Source organism: Camelina sativa, chromosome 5 (genome assembly GCF_030686135.1).
Source record: "Camelina sativa cultivar CO46 ecotype springtype chromosome 5, ASM3068613v1".
Lineage (NCBI taxonomy): Eukaryota > Viridiplantae > Streptophyta > Magnoliopsida > Brassicales > Brassicaceae > Camelina > Camelina sativa.
This window is the reverse complement of record NC_141884.1, coordinates 36,569,784-36,590,921: the sequence shown is the minus strand read 5'-3', so window position 1 is coordinate 36,590,921 and position 21,138 is coordinate 36,569,784. Positions and strand designations below refer to the sequence as shown.

At 35.4% G+C, this 21,138-nt stretch overlaps 4 protein-coding genes across 4 annotated transcripts; all 4 read left to right on the top strand.

Annotated features, from left to right (window-relative positions):
• Positions 1-614: 614 nt before the first annotated feature.
• On the top strand, positions 615-1,517 carry LOC147944822 (uncharacterized). The gene has a single exon (XM_087512735.1). The coding sequence runs from the start codon at positions 615-617 to the stop codon at positions 1,515-1,517; it is 903 nt and encodes a 300-aa protein (XP_087368861.1).
• A 6,877-nt stretch (positions 1,518-8,394) lies between these two features.
• LOC104787935 (CLAVATA3/ESR (CLE)-related protein 12) lies at positions 8,395-9,118 on the top strand. The gene has a single exon (XM_010513597.3). The coding sequence runs from the start codon at positions 8,558-8,560 to the stop codon at positions 8,888-8,890; it is 333 nt and encodes a 110-aa protein (XP_010511899.2). The 5' UTR covers positions 8,395-8,557; the 3' UTR covers positions 8,891-9,118.
• A 3,626-nt stretch (positions 9,119-12,744) lies between these two features.
• LOC104787934 (protein CROWDED NUCLEI 3) lies at positions 12,745-17,411 on the top strand. Its single transcript, XM_010513595.3, has 8 exons — positions 12,745-13,258; positions 13,342-13,551; positions 13,647-13,900; positions 13,999-14,269; positions 14,345-14,428; positions 14,925-16,564; positions 16,652-16,862; positions 17,007-17,411. Exons 1-8 carry the CDS (start codon positions 13,037-13,039, stop codon positions 17,223-17,225), a joined length of 3,111 nt encoding a protein of 1,036 aa, XP_010511897.2. The 5' UTR covers positions 12,745-13,036; the 3' UTR covers positions 17,226-17,411.
• A 694-nt stretch (positions 17,412-18,105) lies between these two features.
• On the top strand, positions 18,106-20,569 carry LOC104787933 (uncharacterized). Its single transcript, XM_010513594.3, has 2 exons — positions 18,106-19,105; positions 19,427-20,569. Exons 1-2 carry the CDS (start codon positions 18,890-18,892, stop codon positions 20,489-20,491), a joined length of 1,281 nt encoding a protein of 426 aa, XP_010511896.1. The 5' UTR covers positions 18,106-18,889; the 3' UTR covers positions 20,492-20,569.
• Positions 20,570-21,138: the final 569 nt, after the last annotated feature.

Genomic DNA, 21,138 nt, shown 5'->3' with positions numbered 1-21,138 from the left:
AGTTACTATCCAATATGTCTCATGTCCTGACCCCATTGAGAGTGTTGTCCGACGAGTGCGTGTCCTACAAAGCGACTCGGAAAACCTTATGGAACACACAAGTGATACTATCATGGAGGTCAATCTCTGCTCCTCAACCCTTCAAGTCACTTCTGATACTGGCTCCCAGATGGAAGAACCCCTTGCGAACCTCCCTTTTTCTGAGTCCCCCTCTCGAGCTAGAGAGATTGGCAGCTCTAGTAAAGAGGTTGAGGACGTCCTCCCCTACAAAAACAACCAAGTAAGTCACACCTCAGCCTACCATGAGCAAAATTACAGAAACAGAATTTTACAAATGGATCCCTGAGAAAAAATGCTGAATCAAAAAGTACAAGTAAAGTTGCTCCTTCCAAAACAAATTAAAAAAGAACCTCAAAAGGTTCTAACAACTCGAGCTCTTGAACTCAAGTGCCTTCATCTAGTCATCAAGTCCTCACTCAGAATGGTGACCAAGGTCAGTCGAGGACAATACCACCATCACTCTCAATCTCTATCCCTCGAAGAACCTCCATAGTTCCTGCAATCAAGAAGAAATAGGTGGATTTTCAGAAACCGCCAACCCCTCCTCCTTAAGGATGGTGAGCTGGAACTGTTGTGGGTTGGAGAACCCCATAACAGTCGAGCGTTCAAAGGAAATCAGGAAAAAGATTTTTCCTGATGTCATCTTCCTAATGGAAACCAAAAACCCCTTGGAGTCTGTCCAAAAAACTTTACATTGGCTAGACTACCCGCAACACCACCTTGTTCTCCCTCACTCTCCTGCTGTAGGTGGCCTCAAGTTGTTCTGGAAATCAAGCATAGAAGTCGAAATTATTACTTCTAACCAACATTTCATAGACACCATAATTAAAGCGAAAGGTAGAACCTTCTTTGCTACTTTCCTCTATGCTGACCCGGAGAGAAGTAAAAGAATCCAGGTGTGGACCCCCCTCCAAGAACTCGGCCTAAGCAGAACCGGCCCTTGGTTCATTACAGATGACTTCATTGACATTATCTGCAGTGATGAGAAAGTGGGAGGTCCTGATAGAACTGAGGGATCCTTCTCTGACCTTCGAACCTTCATGTCCACATGCGATCTATATGATTTAAAGCACTCAGGCAATTTTCTCTCCTGGAGAGGAAGAAGATATTCCCACTTAGTCAGATGTCGACTAGATAGGGCGATGGCGAACAGTAACTGGGTGATGGCCTACCCGTCTGGTAGGAGTGAATATCTGCGCTTTGAGGGTTCAAACCACCGGCCCATGGTAACATCTTTTGATCCTGTCAAGAGGAAACATAAGAGTCTATTCAGATATGATCGAAGATTTAAAGACAATCCTGAGGTTAGCAATCTAGTGATTCAAGCCTGTCAAGCATGGAACTCAAATCCAGCAGCGTCCATAGACCAGCGGCTGCAAAAAGGTCAGTTGGCCATTATCCACTGGAACAAGGAACATATGTTAAACAGCCAGCAGGAGATATACACCATCAACTAACAACTTGAAGAAGCCATGTTTAATGACTCGGTACCACAACCTATCATTGATGAACTTAATCAGAAACTCCTAACGGCTTATAAACAAGAGGAAGAATTTTGGAAGCAACGGAGTAGACAACTCTGGCTTACCCTTGGAGACAAGAACACAAGCTATTTCCACGCAGTAACAAAGGCGAGTAGAGCCATAAACAATATTTCTATGTTAGAGTCAATAAATGGAGTCAAGGTCTATGTAGAAAAAGATATTGTTAAAACAATTTCCGATTATTTCCAAGAAATTTTTACCTCACAGGAAGGTGTAAGAACCAATGTCGTGAAGGAGGCTTGATATGCTCAAATTAACCCTAGAGCTACTCTCTCAAATTAACCCTAGAGCTACTCTCTCAAATTAAGAGATCACTGCAGTACTTAGGGGTCGAATTCCACAGAGACTCAAGATCACACACAATGGATTATAGAGTTTTATAATTATGCTAAACAAATTGATTTAAATAAAGAAAAGCAATGCAAAATATTAAATAAAAGCTGTTGTAATTTCAGAAGATCAAAAAGCTAGGTCTAGGGAATTTCTTAGGAAATTATGAAATATTAAATCAATCAATAAATTAGGATTCAAACAATTAAGAACAGATCTAGAACTCTAAACACTTTTGTAAATTAAATCAGTTCTCACTGCAAATAATATCTAAATTTAAAACCAGAAAATCCAAATCTCTTTGTAAAATTCTAGGTTAAAAATCAGCAATAAAATCAGGTTTAGATTGTTCACAAAATTATTAAATCAAATCTCTTTGCAAGAAATAATTTTGCTCATCAAAAGGTTTTATCAGGAAAATCAATTATATTCTCATATCAATTTATTTTCCTAAAGTATTAATTCTAGATGGCCAATCAAGGATTAATATGAAGAAACAACCTATGATGAAGATCTAGAAAGATAAAGAATCCTAAATAACAGATCTAATAATTCATAAAATCCCTGTGAAAAACCCTAAACCTAACAAGCAAACTACTCAGACATAATCAATGAAGAACAAGACATGATTCTGAATAATAAGCAATAGAGATTAAAAGAGTAAGAAAGGAGTTTAAGAATTCTTCTCTCAAAGCAGTTTAGATCTCTCTCTCCAATAGCTCTCAAAAATCTCTCAGGGTTGCAGAAAAAATAAAACTTGCTAGAATAAAACTTAAGGGTTTGGAAAACCTAAAAACTATATATATATATATATATATATATATATGTCCTAAAACACGTCAGAGACTAGTTTTGCAAATATGGAAAACTTCGGGCAACTTTGTAAAACTTCCAAATTTAGCTCTCTCGTCGGTTTGGACTGGGTGTCGATCGATGCTAAGGCAGTGTCGATCGGCACCATCTCCTCTGATCGATTCCAAGTTGATTTCTTGCGGATTATTGCTCCAAACTGATCCAAATTGCTCCACTTTGCTCCTTCCATGCTAAAAACCTGTAAAGACTCAAAAACAATCTAGAAACAAATGAAAAGACACTAAAAGACTCCTTATATCATGGTTAAAAACCACAAAAACAATGATATATCAAGGCTCTCTCCCCATGTGTTACTCAGAAGATGAATGATAAATTGATCTCTATGCTTTCACCTCTGGAGATACAACAAGCATGTTTTTCAATCCACATAGATAAGGCCCCGGGCCCCGATCGTTTCTCAGCCAGTTTCTTCCAAACTAATTGGGCCACGGTAGGAGAGGCAATTAATGCAGAGATTCAAACCTTCTTCATCACCGGAAATCTATCTTCAAAAGCAAACCACACTCATGTAAGACTCATCCGAAATATAACCACTGCCCCAAAGGTTTCGGATTATAGACCAATCGCACTTTGCTCCCTGTACTATAAAATCATTGCAAAGTTGTTAGTAAAGCGATTACAACCTGTCCTGGATTCCTGTATCTCGGAGAACCAATCTGCCTTTGTACCCCAACGTGCTATCTCCGATAATGTGTTAATAACACATGAAGCTCTACATTACTTGAAAACCTCGGGAGCTAAGAAAAAATGTTTCATGGCAGTTAAAACAGACATGAGTAAGGCATATAATAGATTGGAATGAGATTTTATAAGGGCTGCTTTTGAAAGAATGGGATTTCATCGAACCTGGATTCATTGGATCATGCAATGCGTGTCCACAGTCTCCTACTCTTTCCTCCTCAACGATCAACCAAAGGGTTTGGTATTACCCCAGCGAGGTATCCGCCAAGGCGATCCCCTGTCCTCATATATCTTCATTATCTGCAGTGAATTTCTCTCTCGGCTTTGTCTGAACGCTCAATCACAAGGCAACCTACCTGGTTTAAGGGTTGAAAAAGGGATTCCAAGGGTAAATCACCTCTTGTTTGCTGATGATACCATGTTCTTTATCCGATCTGACCATCACAGTTTCTCAAAGCTGCTTAGTATCCTCCAAAAATACGAAAGTGCATCGGGCCTGAAAATCAATGTAGACAAATCTTCACTCACTTTCTCTGCAAAAACCCCTCCATATTTAAAGGATTAAGCAAAAAGAATACTAGGTATACAAAAGGAGGGAGGTCAGGATAAATACTTTGGCTTACCTGAACTGTTTGGCAGGAAGAAGAAGAACCTTTTTGCCTCCATTGTGGATCGTATAAAGCAAAAAGCACACAGCTGGTCTTCAAGATTCCTATCCACAGCGGGGAAACTCACTATGCTCAAATTGGTCCTTACGGCTATGCCGTCATATACAATGTCTAGTTTTCACCTCCCTGCTTCTCTGTGCAAACGTATCAAGTTTGCACTCACTCGCTTTTGGTGGGATACCAAAACCGAAAAGAAAAAAATGTCTTGGATAGCTTGGAAGAAAATAACAAAAGTGCTGAAGGATTTAAATTTGTTCAACAAAGCCTTGCTGGCCAAAATCTGCTGGAGACTGATCACCAAACCTAACTTTCTCCTTGCAAAAGTCCTCTTGGGAAAATATTGTCACTCGACGTCCCTACTCGACTGCACTGTTCAAAATTCTGCATCACATGGTTGGAGAAGCATTTTTCTGGGTCGAGATCTACTCAAGTCAAACCTAGGTATGATAGTAGGCTCTAGATCCTCAATTCCTATCTGGCAAACTCCGTGGCTCTCCACTTCCTCCCCGCAAGCACCAATGGGACCACCAACCGAAGCACATCAGAATCTTAGAGTTGCCGACCTCATCCAACCAAGATCAAGTGACCGGAACCTAGAGAAAATTAGACTTATCTTCCCACATCAGGAAAAGGAGATCCTAAAGCTCAGGCCAAGTGCAAAAGGAGCTCCAGATATTTGGGCTTGGTTACCTACCACCGATGGGGTGTATTCTGCTAAATCAAGTTATATCGAAGCCTCTAAGCTGGAGAATGATCTCGAAGATTCCACCACCCTCCCTCCTACAATTCCAGATCCCATTAACTGGTATACTAATATCTCGACACTTAAAACATCTCAAAAAACCAAGCTCCTACTGTGGAAAGCAGCCCAGAATGCCCTCCTAGTCGGAGAGAATCTAAAATTTCGACATATTACGGACTCGACTATGTGTCCTCACTGTGGAGCGGAGGAATCCACCTTGCATATGTTCTTCCACTATCAGTACACAAAACGACTATGGAATATGGTACCAGTAAAAGACCCATTCTTCCCTGCACTATCACCTCAGTAAAGAGGGCATAACTAAGTCAATCAAACTCTTGTGCTTACCACTTTCGGGTATAGCCTTGGGACCCATTTCCCCATGGATCTTTTGGTCTCTGTGGACCACTCGAAACCAACTGATTTTCAGCAAGAAGTGAATCTCGGAGGAGGCCGCTGTACTCACAGCCATGACTATAGCCAGAGAGTGGCAATCTGCTCAATCCCCCTCCCAAAATCCACCAAAGCACCAAGATCTTCAACATCTTCTATTAGATCATCTACATCCTTGACCTGCTACACGGATGCCTCTTGGAAGGCAGACAAATCGGGCGGGAGTTGGGTGGGTTATCAAAGATCAATTCGATTTCATCAAATTGCAAGGATCTGCATCCTCGACCGATGTAGGATCTCCTCTGATGGCCGAAGCGTTGACAACTCTTACTGAGGTGAGAGTTGCAATCGAATCGAACATCACCAACATCATCTTCGCTTCTGACTCACAAGTGCTAGTCCAAACTCTATGTTAGAAGATCCACCATAAGGAACTTCACGAGACTCTCCACGATGTCCTCTACGTTTAATTCATATTCGTTTACCTTTATCCTTCGTAATCTAAATCGCCAAGCCGATGCTTTGGCGAAGGACGCTCTCCTCCGATTATGTATTGAACCTTAAGTTTTAATTAAAATCTCTTTGTTAAAAAAAAAAAAAAATCGTATACGTTTACGTGCAATGTGGTTTCATTCAACTTTTCGTAGATCTTTTGTTTGTAATATACTATCCGAAAGCAATCAAATAAATAAAGATGAGAGACCAATCATGCATTAACATCTGAAAGATTGTATCCAAAAAACGACTATTCATCATTAGATCACGCTCAAATTTTTACAGCATAAACTGTTGGAAGATACATCGTTTGGTATGTTTTATCATTTTACAATTGTACACATTTTAGAATATGTAAGTTAGTAACATAATAACAAAATAATCATCCTTTTACATTTGAATTCCTAGAATGTTTGATTGCAATGTCAAGTTAGATATTTGTTTTCTTCCTTGTAATTTACAATATATGTTTTAAAAATAAAATATTTAGATATATATATATTTAAATACATTGTCTAGAAGGCAGCCGTTGAGTTAACGATCTTCCATGAATGGAGGTTCTTGGCATTTGACTTTTATTATATGGATAATATAGATATTAATATTCTTTGCATTTTGTTTTTAAGGAATCGTGAACTGAACTGTAGAATAAAATAAAAAAATTGATGTTCTTTTAACCAGTGTGCAATCATATCAAGAGCACTCAACAACATTAGTGCAAGAGAAGATATACACAGTTAAAAGGCTGGTTTGGAATTGCACAATGCCCACCAGTTCCAAAATCCACTCAGGAAACCTCTTTCGTGCATTGGAAGACCTTTAATCAATTTTACATCTCATCATCTTTTTTTTCTTCACTATGAGAGATTCACAATCCAAGTTATAAAGAGCTGAAATTCCTTTCTTACTTAATTTAATAGAAAAATCAAATGAAATACAAACCGTAAAAATTGTTTATAATTATAAATTTAAATAAGTTAAAATAGGAAAAATAGAGAAAATTTTTATACAAGTTTAGGCGATCGAATTGATCGTTTAGAGTTTAGACGTTCAATATGCCTAGTGCCTAAATGATACCTAGCCAGACGTCTAAAATGATTTTTAGTAAACTATCTCTATATATATAAATCGTTAAAATTATGTGATTCTACAAAACTAAATTATGTGATCTTACAAAATTATCCATGATTTAATAAGACCATATTATTGAATACATTTAATATATAGAAATTAACAAGTAATATATAAAAATTAATATGGTATATAATGCGAGAAGACAAATTTTCAAACACATTGAATATATGAAAGTCAACCGCTGATGAAAGAAAAAAAATGTTATTATCAGAAAATATCATAGAAAAAGTAATATGTGGAACGTGGTATCATTAAAAAGTCCACGACGCAATATCTAATTTTTTCAGAGCACATGTAAAGGCAATGGATCGATAACTCTTTAATTACTCTGCTCACACGTCGATATAATTAGACCTATAAATACGATATGAATTATTGCAATCGTCTGCTGCAAATACAATACCATTGATTACAAAGCTTTGTAATCAAAGGTTTCATTATTCCAAAGATTTTTTAATTTTATTTTTGACAGTGTCAAAGATTTTTTCATAATTGCTAAGTTGCAATCATGCCTCTTTTTCATTCCTTGAATTCTAAGAAACCCTGATGCATTAGTTTTACTTCCCTTTAATACTCCACAATTATGGTTTATCTTTTGTACACTAATAATTGATCTCTATAGATTTTGTTTATGTAGGTGTTATTATCGTGAAGATATTATTCGTTCTCATGATCTAATTCTATTAATGTTCTCCACTTGATATTTTGTTGTTGGTTTATATCTTTAATGACTGCGTTCATTTTTTATGAATGTAAATATAATAATTTCAAAACATTATAAATGCCTACAAAATTACTTTCAATGGTCAAGAAATAATGTAATTACGCCCTTTTTTTGTCAATATAATAATCTCTCAACTGTTATTTTGTCAACAATAATTTACAATGTAAGATTTATAGTACAATGTAAGATATAGTACTTTAAAACGACTCAAATGAAAAGAAAAAAAAAAACACTAGTAATGAAATAGCCTAGTAACGAAAGAACTAAAACATAATCATATGATACATAAAACCTATAAAAACAGAAAAACACTAATATGATATTTAGAGTTTCCAAGGATTTTCTCTAACAACAAATCACAGAGATCATAAAACTAAATCTTTTAGGGAATATGATAACTTAGTGGTCATATAAGCTTTTCTATCGTTTCCAGTTTGACTAGATTTGAACTCGTTTTAAGAGTTAAAAAAGGGGTCATGTGACCACTAACCTAGAAGACAGAAAAAAGAAGACTACCGCCAAAGCTAAGAAAGGCCAGCCACTAGATTAAAACCAAACATATGTTTTTGCCCAAATTTTTTGACACAAAAATTAGCGAATACTTTTTCGAAAATAGAGCACATATGTCATATGAGAAAGCAGCCAGCGTTGAAAAGACAAAATCCCACTCCCTTCACATCTCTTAAGCTTTACATTTTGTCAACCATATAATATTATGATATATATAAATATAGCTGAGCTCTCTTACCATACTATCTTCCAAACCGTCCTACAAAGCTTTTTATTAGTTTACATCTTTCCAAATTCATACATAAACACAAAAAGACAATATCTTATATTTTATTTTTATTTTTGGCTCTATTCTTATTGATTAACACACCCATATGCTTAAAACTTCCTTCAATCATCTTCCATGGCCTTGAAGTTCTCTCAAATTCTCTTCATAGTTCTATGGCTCTCTCTCTTCTTCCTCCTCCTCCACCACTTGTACTCCCTCAACTTCCGCCGCCTTTATCTAAATGTGGCGGAGGAGCAATCGTCGATATCGAAGCAACACCACCACCGTTTTCACACCATTAGATTAGTCAGCAGAAAAGCTCTCTCACAAAGATACGACTTCACGCCTTTCAACCGCCGCCATGATCACCATCGTTCCGAAGAGCGATACGACGGTGATGAGATCGACCCTCGTTATGGGGTGGAGAAACGCCGTGTTCCCTCCGGACCGAATCCGTTGCACCACTGACGATGACGCGTGTTTAGTCATTTGTGTGGTAACATACTTTTGTCTAGCTTTTTCTTTTTTTCTTTCTTTTTAATATATTTCAGTACGGGAAAAAAAAATTAAAGAATAGAGGATACATTTTCTACAATTTGGGTGTTAATACATTTTATTGTATTTTTTCTTATAATTTTGACGATTTGTATTGGTGAATATGTTGATTTACTAAAGATATTGACATCTTGATTATTATTTTTAGATTTTGTTTTGTTTTGTTACTGAATGTAGTAATGACTGTTATGTACATTGATTACTATAATTAGTTTTTAAATCAAATAGATCAAACTGGTCGTTGATTACAATGATGGATGTTTAAATAATTGCTTTGACTTTGGGATTAACCAACCAGTAGCTGCAACGGCACGTCACAACTCACAACTCAGAGATATTATACCAAAAATAAATGGTGTAAGATAAACAAATACAATACTATATAGAAAACTAATACTAATTTTTGTTTCACATAAATGAAATTTGGATTACAAGGTATATACTTTTCTTTTCATGCTTATATAGTACGCAAAAATTTACTGTAGACGTATTCTCATTTCGACAAAAGATAAAATACAGTTATTGATTTATTTTAAAAAGAAAATTTATATAGAGCAAATCAGAGAAACTAACCCAAATAATAACAAAAAGTGTTGTAATTTTGTAAAGAGAATAGGTTAAAAACGTTAAAGACATTTATTTGGTACGTCTAAAAAAGACTTGGCCTGTCTTTTCGATAGAAATAAGGAAATTGTCATTTTGCAAAAGCTTCACTGTCTCTCAATCTAAGGATGTGCCGACTTTTTCCTATTTTGAATTCTACACCATGAAAATGTTATTAAGTTTCTTTCTGATATTGACATTACATAAATGCAAAAAGGGACCAAAGCTTTTACCAAAAATAAAAAGGACCAAAGAATCCAGTGCAAATAAGAAAGTTACTGGATATATGTGTAACATGAATGTATGGAAAGAAAATTAGAGGAATTTGAGTAACATTTTTTAGTTGTAATTTTTTTTTCTTATAGTATTTCTTTTATTTTAAAATAAATATTTATATTTCAAACAATAATATTGTCGCTATAATTTTTCTTTTTGATTTTTTTTCCCGATTCAAATTTTCGGTATTAAGAGAGAAATTATGTGTATGATATGAATTATCTCCCTGAGGTCTTAAGTCTGGAGAGAGTTTAATTTTGGCGTTAGAATTTTGATTTTGCGATTAAAAATTTATGAATTGTATGATATGAATTCTCTCCCTGAGGTCTAAAGTCTGGAGAGAGTTTAATTTTGGCGTTAGAATTTTGATTTTGCGATTAAAAATTTATGAATTAGCATGGCAGCTGAATTTAGTTTTGTAACTTGATATGAAACTACGATCATTAGAACAGTGAATATGAATAATGTTTCTATATGAATATGAAAAATGTTTATATATGGTAAAAAACGTAAATATTTGTGAAAAACTTGTGAAAGATTCAATAAATATGTTCGTTTGAGAACATAATACAAATGCTAAGTTGTAAATAAACGCTAAGCGTATCTAAAAAAGTATCTAACAAAAAATGGTAAGTTTGTGGTAAACGGCATCCACTAAGTTGCTAACCCATAAAATTATGTTAAAACTCATATGTAACTAGCATAGGTTTATGTCAACTCAAGAATACAATTGTTTCTTCGTTTTTTTTATGTGGACAAACGATTAAACTGAGGATACTAGTGATCTAATTGCCCCAAAAAATAATGATCTTTTTATTAGAAAGTTTATCTAGTAAATAAGCAAAGTCGCCATTACACAGTAGTCTAAGACTATAGTAGTGGTTGTGTGTCCATCATTTCAATGGACCCCTTTCAGATATTAGGTTTGTGTGACATTGAAATATATTTACAATGTTTTATAGAAAGCCAATAGAGTAAAAGCAGAAACAACTAGCTGATTATTACAAAAAAGAATATCATCAACTACTCTAATACTATTTCCAAATGATATATACATATTTTTCATATTTTAGTAAAAAAAGTGAACTGCCAAAGCATTAAATTTCCTTTACTAAGCAAAGAAAGCAAGGGTTGAATTCTGATAACAACATGGAATACATGTCACAGACTCACATGCAATGTTTTCTCTCCAGTGAAATCGAGAATGTTAAAAAAAAAAGAAGAAGAAGAAGAGTACAAGAACTGAATCAAGATTTCAAAATGAAAGGCTGTCATGCTCATGTGGTAATATTATCGGATGCCCACGAAAGGACGATATTCATCAATATAAACAGTCATGAGTCATGAATAAGTAATCATCTTATTAACAGTGAAATATGCACGACACTCTCTTTAACCGAGTGATCCTTTTTACTGATGTTACAAATACAATCAATTTCATAGAAATTTAAAACATAGCCAAGATTTCATTGAATTTTTCGTATAGTTAACTTATCTATTGTGGGATGCCATTGTCTTTGAAGTACGGGAGTAAACATACATAAACATTAGATTAGGACCGTGCTTTTGAAATTCTTCTTATATGATTGTTTTTAATATAAGTTTTTTTTGGTCACCAGTTTTTAATATTATTTATATGATTATATTTAATAGTTTTTTTGGATAAAATATTATAGGATCCGTGCTAAAGCACAAACTAAAATTCCTTCCATTGTTATTTTTATTTTTTTTGCATGATTTATATTGAAAGTTTGGAAAATTCTCAGTAAAATTTTATTTTCAATTACAGAATAAGATCTCAGAAATCATGATTAAGTGTGATAAATTGCCAAGATTTTATTCCTTTTTTATGTTTCACAATATATTTTTATTCTCTTTAATAAGTTGGTTAACTCTAGCAATAAAATCTGCCGAAAATAAATTTGAAATATTTTCTTTAAGATTTTTAGAAACAATTAAGGTTGCACCCACTATTTAACTTGTGACCAATTAATCTATCAATTAATCTATAATCTATTTGTAACCAACTTATTAAAATTATATAGTCTACAAAACAATGTTGTGTACTTTCGTTTTATTATAAAGGGGATGATTAATTTTTAAGAAATATAACTTTAAAAAATTAAAACTAATTTTCTTAAATCAATAAAATAAAATAATCATAACTTTAGTACTTTGGTCATTTTTAAATGAAAAATACATATATTTTTTTTAATCTTTATTTTCAATATATATTTTTTTTTTGGCAATCGTAGTGACAACTTTTTAACTTAAGGAGGTGTATTCAAACCATGATTTAATAAATTTAGAATTTTGATAGATTTTAGAGAAGTTCATATGATTTTCTGTAAAATTCTTTCAAATCCCACCTAAAACCATGAGATTTAGATTTCTGTATTTTTAACTAAACAAATCCTCCAGAATCCTAAAAATTATTAAAATCCTAATCCACAAAACTGTTTTGAATAACAGTGGATTTCAAAGTAGATTTTTAAATCATCAGTTAAATAACAAGGAATTTTAATGGATTTTAAAGTAGATTTTTAAATCATCAATTCAATAACAGTTGATTTTAATAGATTTTTTAAAATTCATGATTGAATAACATAAAATTTGTAAATTTCACACAAATCACTTAAAATGTCAAGTTGAATACACCCCCGTTAGTTACGGATCGACCTTTCAACATAGATAACACATACGTTGACTTTGCATAGACTAATTAAATACGGGAAATTTTGTTTTGAATACCAAATATATTAAATATTAAATACTACATAAATACTTTTAATCAATAATAACAGAAATAAAGTTTCGGAAAACAGACAAACTTGGACCAGCTGAAGAAGAAACAATTCTAATTAGATAACGACAGAAAAAGCCCAAACAGGCCCAATAAATTATTCACACGACCCTGATGACGTCGTTTGCAACTTGCAAAAAGCACCGAAGATACTTTGCCACTTTGAGGTTGAAAGAAAGAAAGGTGTGTGATACAGAGAGTGCGCAGTTTCGGAGCGGAGGACATAACTCTCTTCTTGTAACTGTTTTTTACTAACTGCTTTCACGACGGCCCCTGTCAGAAAAAGATTTCAAATTGGAGCAATTCAATTCCTCCGAAAGTTGTCAAATTAGGGTTCTTTAATTGATGCATCTGGGTCTTTAGGGTTTGAAAGGAAAATGTTGACTCCGCATAGGAATCGGTGGCCGGAGACTGACCGGAAAGGAAAGGCTATAGCTTTTGCCGATGAAATCAAGACGCCTTCTCCGTCAAGGGGCCTCCTCCTAAGAGAGGATGATGATTGGCGAAAGTTCAAAGAAGTTGGTTTACTCGATGAACCTTCTCTGGAAAGAAAAGATCTTGATGCTCTTACAGAGAAGATCTTGAAGCTTGAAAAAGAGGTAAATAAAATAAAGTTTCGAACTTTTTATGGTGCAATTGGGTTTGAATTGAGAAAGTATTCTTTTTTTTTTTTGTGGTACAGCTGTTTGATTACCAACATAATATGGGGCTTCTGCTAATGGAGAAGAAGAAGTGGACTTCGACAAATGAAGAGCTTCAACAAGCATTTAATGAAGCTACGGAGATTCTCAATCGTGAAAGAACATCAAAGTTGATTGCTTTAAACGAAGCTGACAAAAGAGAAGAGAATCTTAGGAAAAGTTTGATTGCGGAGAAGCAATTTGTAGCTGAGGTATCTCTCATTTCTCAGTTCGTGGTGTCTGTTTGTTGTGGTTTTATTTGGGTTTGATGTTTTATTTAGACGTTTCTGCTATTTGTGTATTTCAGCTTGAGAAGGATTTGAAATACTGGCGACAAGAACATTCTGAGGTGAAGTCTACTTCTGAGGCAAAGCTAGCTGAAGCAGATGCTTTGGTTATTGGTATGAAGGAAAAAGCTTTAGTGGTGGATAGAGAGAAGGCTATTGCTGAAGAAAAGCTTTCAGTGATTAATAGAAAAAGTTCTGAGGTAGAAAGGAAACTAAAAGAGGTGGAGACTCGTGAAAAAGTGCACCAAAGAGAGCATCTTTCTCTAGTTACAGAGTATGAACATTAACTTTTTTTTTACTCGTCGATTCTGTTTCTTGTTTGTTGGTATGGAGATTTGACCACACATGTTATCTTTTTCTTATGTTTCTTAGACGAGAAGCTTATGAGGCAGTGTTTTACAAGCAGAGAGAAGAGCTACAGGATTGGGAGAAGAAGTTGACACTAGACGAAGATAGGTTGTCTGAAGCTAAAAGAAGCATTAACCATAGAGAAGAAAGAATTATGGAAAGTGAAAGAGCTATCAAGAAGAAAGAGAAGCTCCTTGAAGAGACGCAGCAAAAGATTGATATTGCCAAGTCAAAATTAACAGAGAGAGAAGAATCTATAAACAATATGCTAAATGACATTTCTAAGAAGGAAAAAGTGAGTTTTCAAGCTGCAATTTTTTTTCTGCTTCCGGTACATTTTTGCTTATATAGGAATTCGTTTCTGTTTTAGGACTTTGAAGCCATGAAGGCTAAAGTTGATATCAAAGAGAAGGAGCTCCATGAGTTTGAGGAGAAGCTTATTGTGAGGGAGCAGGTCAGCCTCAACTTGCCTGAAATTTTTTTCCAATTTGTTAAATATATATCGCCTTGGTCATTGTAATTGTTAATTTTTGGTTTCACGTAGTAAATCTTCAGTAAATGGATAGGAAAAATCAAAGGTAGATGTGTCTTTGTGTTTTGATGTTGTATTACTCACACATACCCACCCACCTTTATTTGCCCCATTAATTTTATGTCACAGTGCGGCAAGTACGGCTTACAAGATTATTAGTGTCCTAGTTATTGTGAATACCATGTCTTGTTGCTGTGAAATGTTATTTTTGTAGTATTTATCAAAATCAGAGTTTGTATACAGAGCTTGGGTTAATGTAAGGAATATTTTAAAACTATGGTGACTTTTCATGTCGATGCTACAAAATTTAGTAACTGACTAGAACAACTTACAGAACTTAATATTTTCAGGTTATTGTTTTCGTTTCTGTCAAAATACATACTTCAAAGAGAAATGACACTGTGATTAAATTTAACAGATGGAGATTGGGAAGCTCCTTGATGATCAGAAGGCTGTTCTAGATTCCAGAAGGCAGGAGTTTGAAATGGAGCTTGAACAGATGAGGAGATCCCTTGATGAAGAACTTGAGGGAAAGAAAGCTGAAATTGAGCAGCTGCAAGTTGATATCAGCCAGAAGGAAGAGAAGTTGGCGAAGAGAGAGGCAGCTTTGGAGAAAATGGAGGAGAGAGTGAAGGTGAAAGACAAGGATCTTGAAGCAAGGCTGAGAGCTGTGAAGGAAAATGAAAAATCTAGAAAAGCAGAAGAGAAAAAGCTGCATTTGGAAAATCATCAATTTCTCGAAGAGAAGAAATGTTTGCTTAAACTTAAAGATGAGATTGAAGAGATCGAAGCTAGGACAAAAAAGCAGGAGTCAGTGATTCTCGAAGAACATGAAAGTCTCAGGATTACAAAAGAAGAGAGACTTGACTTTCTGAGACAGCAGTCTGAACTGAAGCAGCAGATAGATAGAGTTAAGCAAGAGGAGGAGTTACTCTTACAGAAACGTAAAGAACTGAAACAAGATAAGGAAAGATTTGAGAAAGAGTGGGAAGTTTTGGATGAAAAGAGGGCTGACATAGCTAGAGAGCAAAAGGAAGTTACTGAAGAAAAGGAGAAACTGAGAAGGTTGCAAAGGCAAGAAGAAGAGGGTGAGAGAGATTTTAATGAAAGGGAGAGAACATATGAGAAGAGAAGCCAAGAAGAGCTTGAAAACATTAATTACACAAAGAAGCTGGCTCAGAGAGAGATGGACGAAGTGCAATACGAGAAGCTTGCTCTTGAGAGGGAAAGAGAACAAATTTCTATCCAAAAGAAGTTGTTGAAAGAACAAGAAGTTGAGATGCATAACGACATCACTGAGCTAGATGTACTGAGAAGCTCTTTGAAGGAGCAACGAGAAGAATTCATCAGTGCAAGAGAGCGTTTCCTAGTATTCCTGGAAAAACTTAAGAGCTGCAGTTCCTGCGGAGAAATAACCGAAAATTTTGTTCTTTCTGATCTTCGACTGCCTGATGTTGAAAATGGGGACAAACTTTCTGAGAAACGGAAATTAAAAGCAGAGGACGCTTTCAACATTTCTCCCAGTGCAGAAAATAGCAGGAAAACATCTTTGATTGGGAAAATTGCTTCAAAGCTGTTGAGTATATCACCGATTGGGAAGGCAGATAAAGTCACTGACCTGGGTGTAACAGTTAAGCTTCCAAAATCTTCGCAACGTGATGATAATCTTGATTCAGTGCCAGGCGATGATCATGAACCATCTGCTACTGAACAGAGTTTCACAGATAGTAGAATACAAGAAGGTCCTGAGATTTCCCTGCAATCAGAGATAGAGAGTGATAAACCTAGACGTGGTAGAGGTAGGGGTAAGTCTGTTAGAGGAAGATCGCAAGCAACAAAAGCTGCGTCTAAAGATTCAAAACCATCTGATGTAGGAACTCCAAAGAAGCGACAACGCGAACAGGCTTCTAGAATCACAGAAAGTGAACACACAGCTGGTGATAGCGATGAGGGTGTAGATAGTATCACAACTGGTGGACGTAGGAAGAAGAGACAAATAGCTGTTCCAGTCTCTCAAACGCCTGGGCAAAGCCGGTATCATCTCAGGAGACATAGAAAGTAAGTTCCTACTTTTAAACTGGGAAAATGAGTTGCAGTGAATTCAATACGTTTGAAACTAATATTTTGTATGGAAAATCCTTTCAGTGTAGGAACAGAAGAAGATAAAGCACAAGCATCAACAGGTGCCACAGAAAAACAAGAAAGTGTCAATGGTGATAGCAGAATAGTGCCAAGTCTGAAGGATACTCTTACTCGACCACAAGGTGAGAATAGGGAAAATGGCAAAGCTGAAGTATTAGTGGAAGCAGTAACACATGAAGAGATTGTTAGGGTAACACATGAAGAGACTGTTAGGGTATGATTTTCTGAAACATCGTATTGGCTGTTCTTTCTTTCTTACTTTATTTATCATTATGTGCAAATGTTCTTTCTTCTGAGTGGAACATGTGGGCATGTTAATCGTAAGATATATGTAATCTGAACCATGGTTTTGATGCAGGTTGTAGCAGAGACGGAGTTCAAGGATAACAACACGGGAAAGAGGAAAGATTCACAGTTGGAAACAGGAGGCAGCGGTGAAATAAGAGAGCATGGTGAAGATGATGATGAGGATATCAGCATGATCGAAGAGGAGAAGGAAGGAGAAGAAGAAGAAGAAACAGAGCGCCAAGGTGATGCTTCCATAGGAAAAAAGATTTGGGTCTTTTTCACAACCTGATCATTTTCCCTTTATTTCTCTTTTAAAAAGGACAAAGCTCTCCCACAAGTAGGATTTGCAACATCTTGTTATGTGTTGGTTCTTTTTTAACTTCACTTTCTTTTTCTAAGCAACTGAAACAAAAAGGAAGTGATTCTTGAAAGGCATGGACATGTTAGGAAATGTAACATTTGATTTTACTCTCTACCACTCCAACTCCATAGATAATGCTGGTATCCAAGGAACCAAACCATAATTTAGAGGTAAGAAACAAAGTTACTTAAGTCATTGTCATGGACCTGACATCTTTTTTTGGTTATGTTTGCTTGAAAATCGCCAAACTAAAAATAAAGTCCAAAGCAGAAAACGGTAAAAAGCAGAAAAGGACTACACAACGGCTTATATGTAGGATCTGACCAAGATTTGAAACTTAAATTGGATGGATTGATAGTGAGTAGATAGTAGATACGCCTCACCTATCAATGTTAAGACAAAAAAGAGTGTGGTCCAAAAGAAAGGACATGCAAGAGCATCAAAAACTCACTCTTCATTACACTCCACTCTTAGAAACATCCCCATTAATTCTCTCAATGGCAAGGTTTTATGACTTTTGAATCAGTCAAAAAAATACATCTTCTGGTTCTATTCTATTAATGCTTTTAAGTAACTAAATCCAAAGTAACTAAACATTATTCTTTAATTTCAACCACCAAGTAAGCTTCTTCCTTTTTCAGTGTTTTCTAAAATTCTTTTTCAGGAAATATAATAACTACTTTTGAAGAAAGGGACAGTTGAGGAAATATCAGAAACATATAGATAAAATATAAAAATGTGGAGGCTGCAGAATAAACAGCTCCTCTTATAAGAAAGACTCACTCGATCTTCTCTGTCTTTCGCTTTCACTTGCATTATCAACACAATATGTTGGACCTCTCTCTTCTTATCATTTTCATTACCATTATTGTTTCTCTGCTTTGGTAACTGTGTCTTGCTTTCAAAAATTTGTTTTTTACTTTTTCTTTCTCCGATTTATAAACTTTAATTGCTAATGCTAAGTCATTGTCTAAATCCTTGGCTATGTACCCTATTTCTTCACAATGCTTCTAGTCTATGGATCTAACAACCATAAAATGAATATGTCAAAGTTGTAAGATCCTTTACATTTAGTCTTTTATCAAATAGTATTTGTTATTCGTATTTTAAATCCAATATTTCAGTTTTGTCATATTATATAGTCTGTGCTATGTAATCATAAGTTAGAGAAACAGATTTTGGCTTTTCCTCTCTTGCTCTCTGGTTGTGTCTTCTTCATGGCATTTCCTCTATACTATAAACCCTAAAGAGAAACGAAACAGAGAAACCTCTAAATTTTCTTGTGACACAAACCAAGCTCTAGAGGATAAAAGATTAATCAAAACAATTCGTATACAAATCAACCAACATTCGTTGTTTTCAAAAAGGGTCCCATAACCCAATTGTGGTGAATGGTGATAGCTTTGTTTTCATCTTCCAACATTGACACCCACCCAAAATTCTTGATTATCTTTGTTGCTGTATTTTTTCTTTAACTTTCCCTTGATAACATATGCAACAAGTGGAATAGTTCCAATACAGATAAGATCCACACAAACACTTTTCTTTCCTTCTCTTCTTTGGTATCGTCTCAGTGTAGTCTCAATATAAAGATGCTTAGACTTAGAAAGAAGCAACATTTGGTTTATTTACTATGTGTGTGGTGTTTGGTGGTGGATTTGAGCAAGGCAGAAGCAGAGGAAAGTGAAGGAGGTCCTATGGAGAAAACAGAACAAACTGCTCTCTACTCTACAATTCAAGGCTTTGTCGGTGACTCATGGAATGGCTCATTTCTTTATCCTGACCCTTGTGGCTGGACTCCAATTCAGGTTCTTTCTCTCATCATTCTTCTTTGATCTTATTTGAATCCGTTCAAGAACAACAGCAAAAATATCATTTTTGTTTTAAAAACTATCTTACTAATTTTTTTTTTGTGCATGTGCCTACAATGTAATCTCAAACCAGACGAAAGAAAATAAAATTCTTTACTCATTTTTATTAGTAACTAAATTCTTATGTTCCATATTGGTGTGCAACATACTATTTTGATATATTTGTTAAAAAATTGGTTTATTTTGATAAAAATATATTTGTTAATGTTACGTTTGTTTCTCATGAAAATTCCAATTCTCTGTTGTTTAACTCTGCAGGGTGTTACTTGTGATATGTATGATGATCATTGGTATGTAACTGCTTTAAGCTTTGGGACTGTGCAAGAAAACTCTCTTGCTTGTGCTGACGTTCCAGTGATCAGACCACAACTCTTTGAGCTCAAGCACCTCAAGTCCCTCTCTATTTACAGCTGCTTCACATCGCCGAACCGATACCTAGCTTCAATCTCGGATGAGAAGTGGTTGGATCTCTCTAAAAGCTTGGAGAGACTTGAGATCAGATCAAACCCGGGACTGATAGGTGAACTCCCTTCTGTCATTACCAATCTCACCAACCTTCAATCTCTGGTGGTACTAGAAAACCAGTTAGCAGGTCCATTACCGGGGAATTTGGGCAAGTTGACCAGACTGAGACGCTTAGTATTGTCAGGAAACAAGTTCACAGGGAGAGTACCAGAGGTCTTTGGGTTAACCAGTTTGTTGATATTGGATTTGAGCCGGAACTTCTTATCCGGGTCGTTGCCCTTAAGCGTTGGAGGGTTAAATTCACTTCTGAAACTTGATGTCAGTAACAATTACTTGGAAGGAAAGTTACCTAGAGAGCTACAGTCCTTAAAGAATCTGACTCTTTTGGACCTTAGAAACAACAGATTCTCAGGTGGAATAACTAAAGAGATCCAAGAGATGAGTTCTTTGGTAGAACTGGTTCTCTCCAATAACCGCCTCGCCGGGGACTTGACAGGAATAGAGTGGAGACATCTGAAGAATTTGGTGGTTCTAGACCTCTCCAACACAGGATTAACAGGGGAGATTCCTGGTTCAATCTTGGAGCTCAAGAAACTGAGGTTTTTAGGTCTGAGCAACAACAATCTCGGAGGCAAACTCATTCCGCAAATGGAAACCGAAATGCCTAGTCTCAGCGCGCTCTACGTGAATGGAAATAACATCAGCGGAGAGTTGGAATTCTCTGGGAAGTTTTATGAGAGGATGGGAAGGAGACTTGGTGTTTGGGGGAACCCTAATCTGTGTTATAACGGAGATAAGATCAAGAACCTTCCTTTTGGAGTGAACCAATGTAAGAGAGTTAAGGCAGATAAATATTAGAACCCCTCGTTTTTGTGATATAACAATAACTTTGAATTTGAAATGGTACAATACAAAACTGTGGTCGTTTCAGTTTAATTTCTCTGTAATAAAAATACAAAAGAACACAATGGAAAAAGCCCATTAGGTAACCTAACAGGCTAACACTAGCTAGGTTTATATAAAAGAAGTGTTTAGCTATGGCGAATATTTTTGTCTTCACTTTACACACATGTATATATGATCGGTTGTGAACGATCATTCATTTGGATTCAATAATGTCGTGGGGCAAAAAGCAACAACAGTTTCATCATTTGGAAATTAGAGAGTTTCACAGCAAGATTCTTTCGAGGCCCAAACTTCTTTCTTGTTTCAATTTCAAAATGTTCTTCTACAGTTCTACGACCTGAAGGCTGAAATACTATGTAAGTTTTGTAGTTTTGCAAGATTTAACGAATGATTCATCTCTCCATCGCGCGCGTGCACAGTTTTATTGTAGGGATTTAAAAGAGTTAAGGGACTCCGCACATATGGAATTCAGAAATGCTAATTTTGCTTGGAGACATTTTTAAGAATATACTAAATTTCTAAAATAATTTGAAAATTACACTCAATATTATAATTATTTGAAAACTACACATTTTGAAATGAAAATGGACAAATATACC

Coding starts and splice junctions, on each gene's coding strand:
- LOC147944822 (XM_087512735.1), top strand. CDS start 615: ATGGTGAGCTGGAACTGTTGTGGGTTGGAGAACCCCATAACAGTCGAG.
- LOC104787934 (XM_010513595.3), top strand. CDS start 13,037: ATGTTGACTCCGCATAGGAATCGGTGGCCGGAGACTGACCGGAAAGGA. Junction 13,901..13,998: donor CATCTTTCTCTAGTTACAGA/GTATGAACATTA, acceptor TATGTTTCTTAG/ACGAGAAGCTTATGAGGCAG. Junction 16,565..16,651: donor CATCTCAGGAGACATAGAAA/GTAAGTTCCTAC, acceptor AAATCCTTTCAG/TGTAGGAACAGAAGAAGATA.
- LOC104787935 (XM_010513597.3), top strand. CDS start 8,558: ATGGCCTTGAAGTTCTCTCAAATTCTCTTCATAGTTCTATGGCTCTCT.
- LOC104787933 (XM_010513594.3), top strand. CDS start 18,890: ATGCTTAGACTTAGAAAGAAGCAACATTTGGTTTATTTACTATGTGTG. Junction 19,106..19,426: donor GTGGCTGGACTCCAATTCAG/GTTCTTTCTCTC, acceptor TTAACTCTGCAG/GGTGTTACTTGTGATATGTA.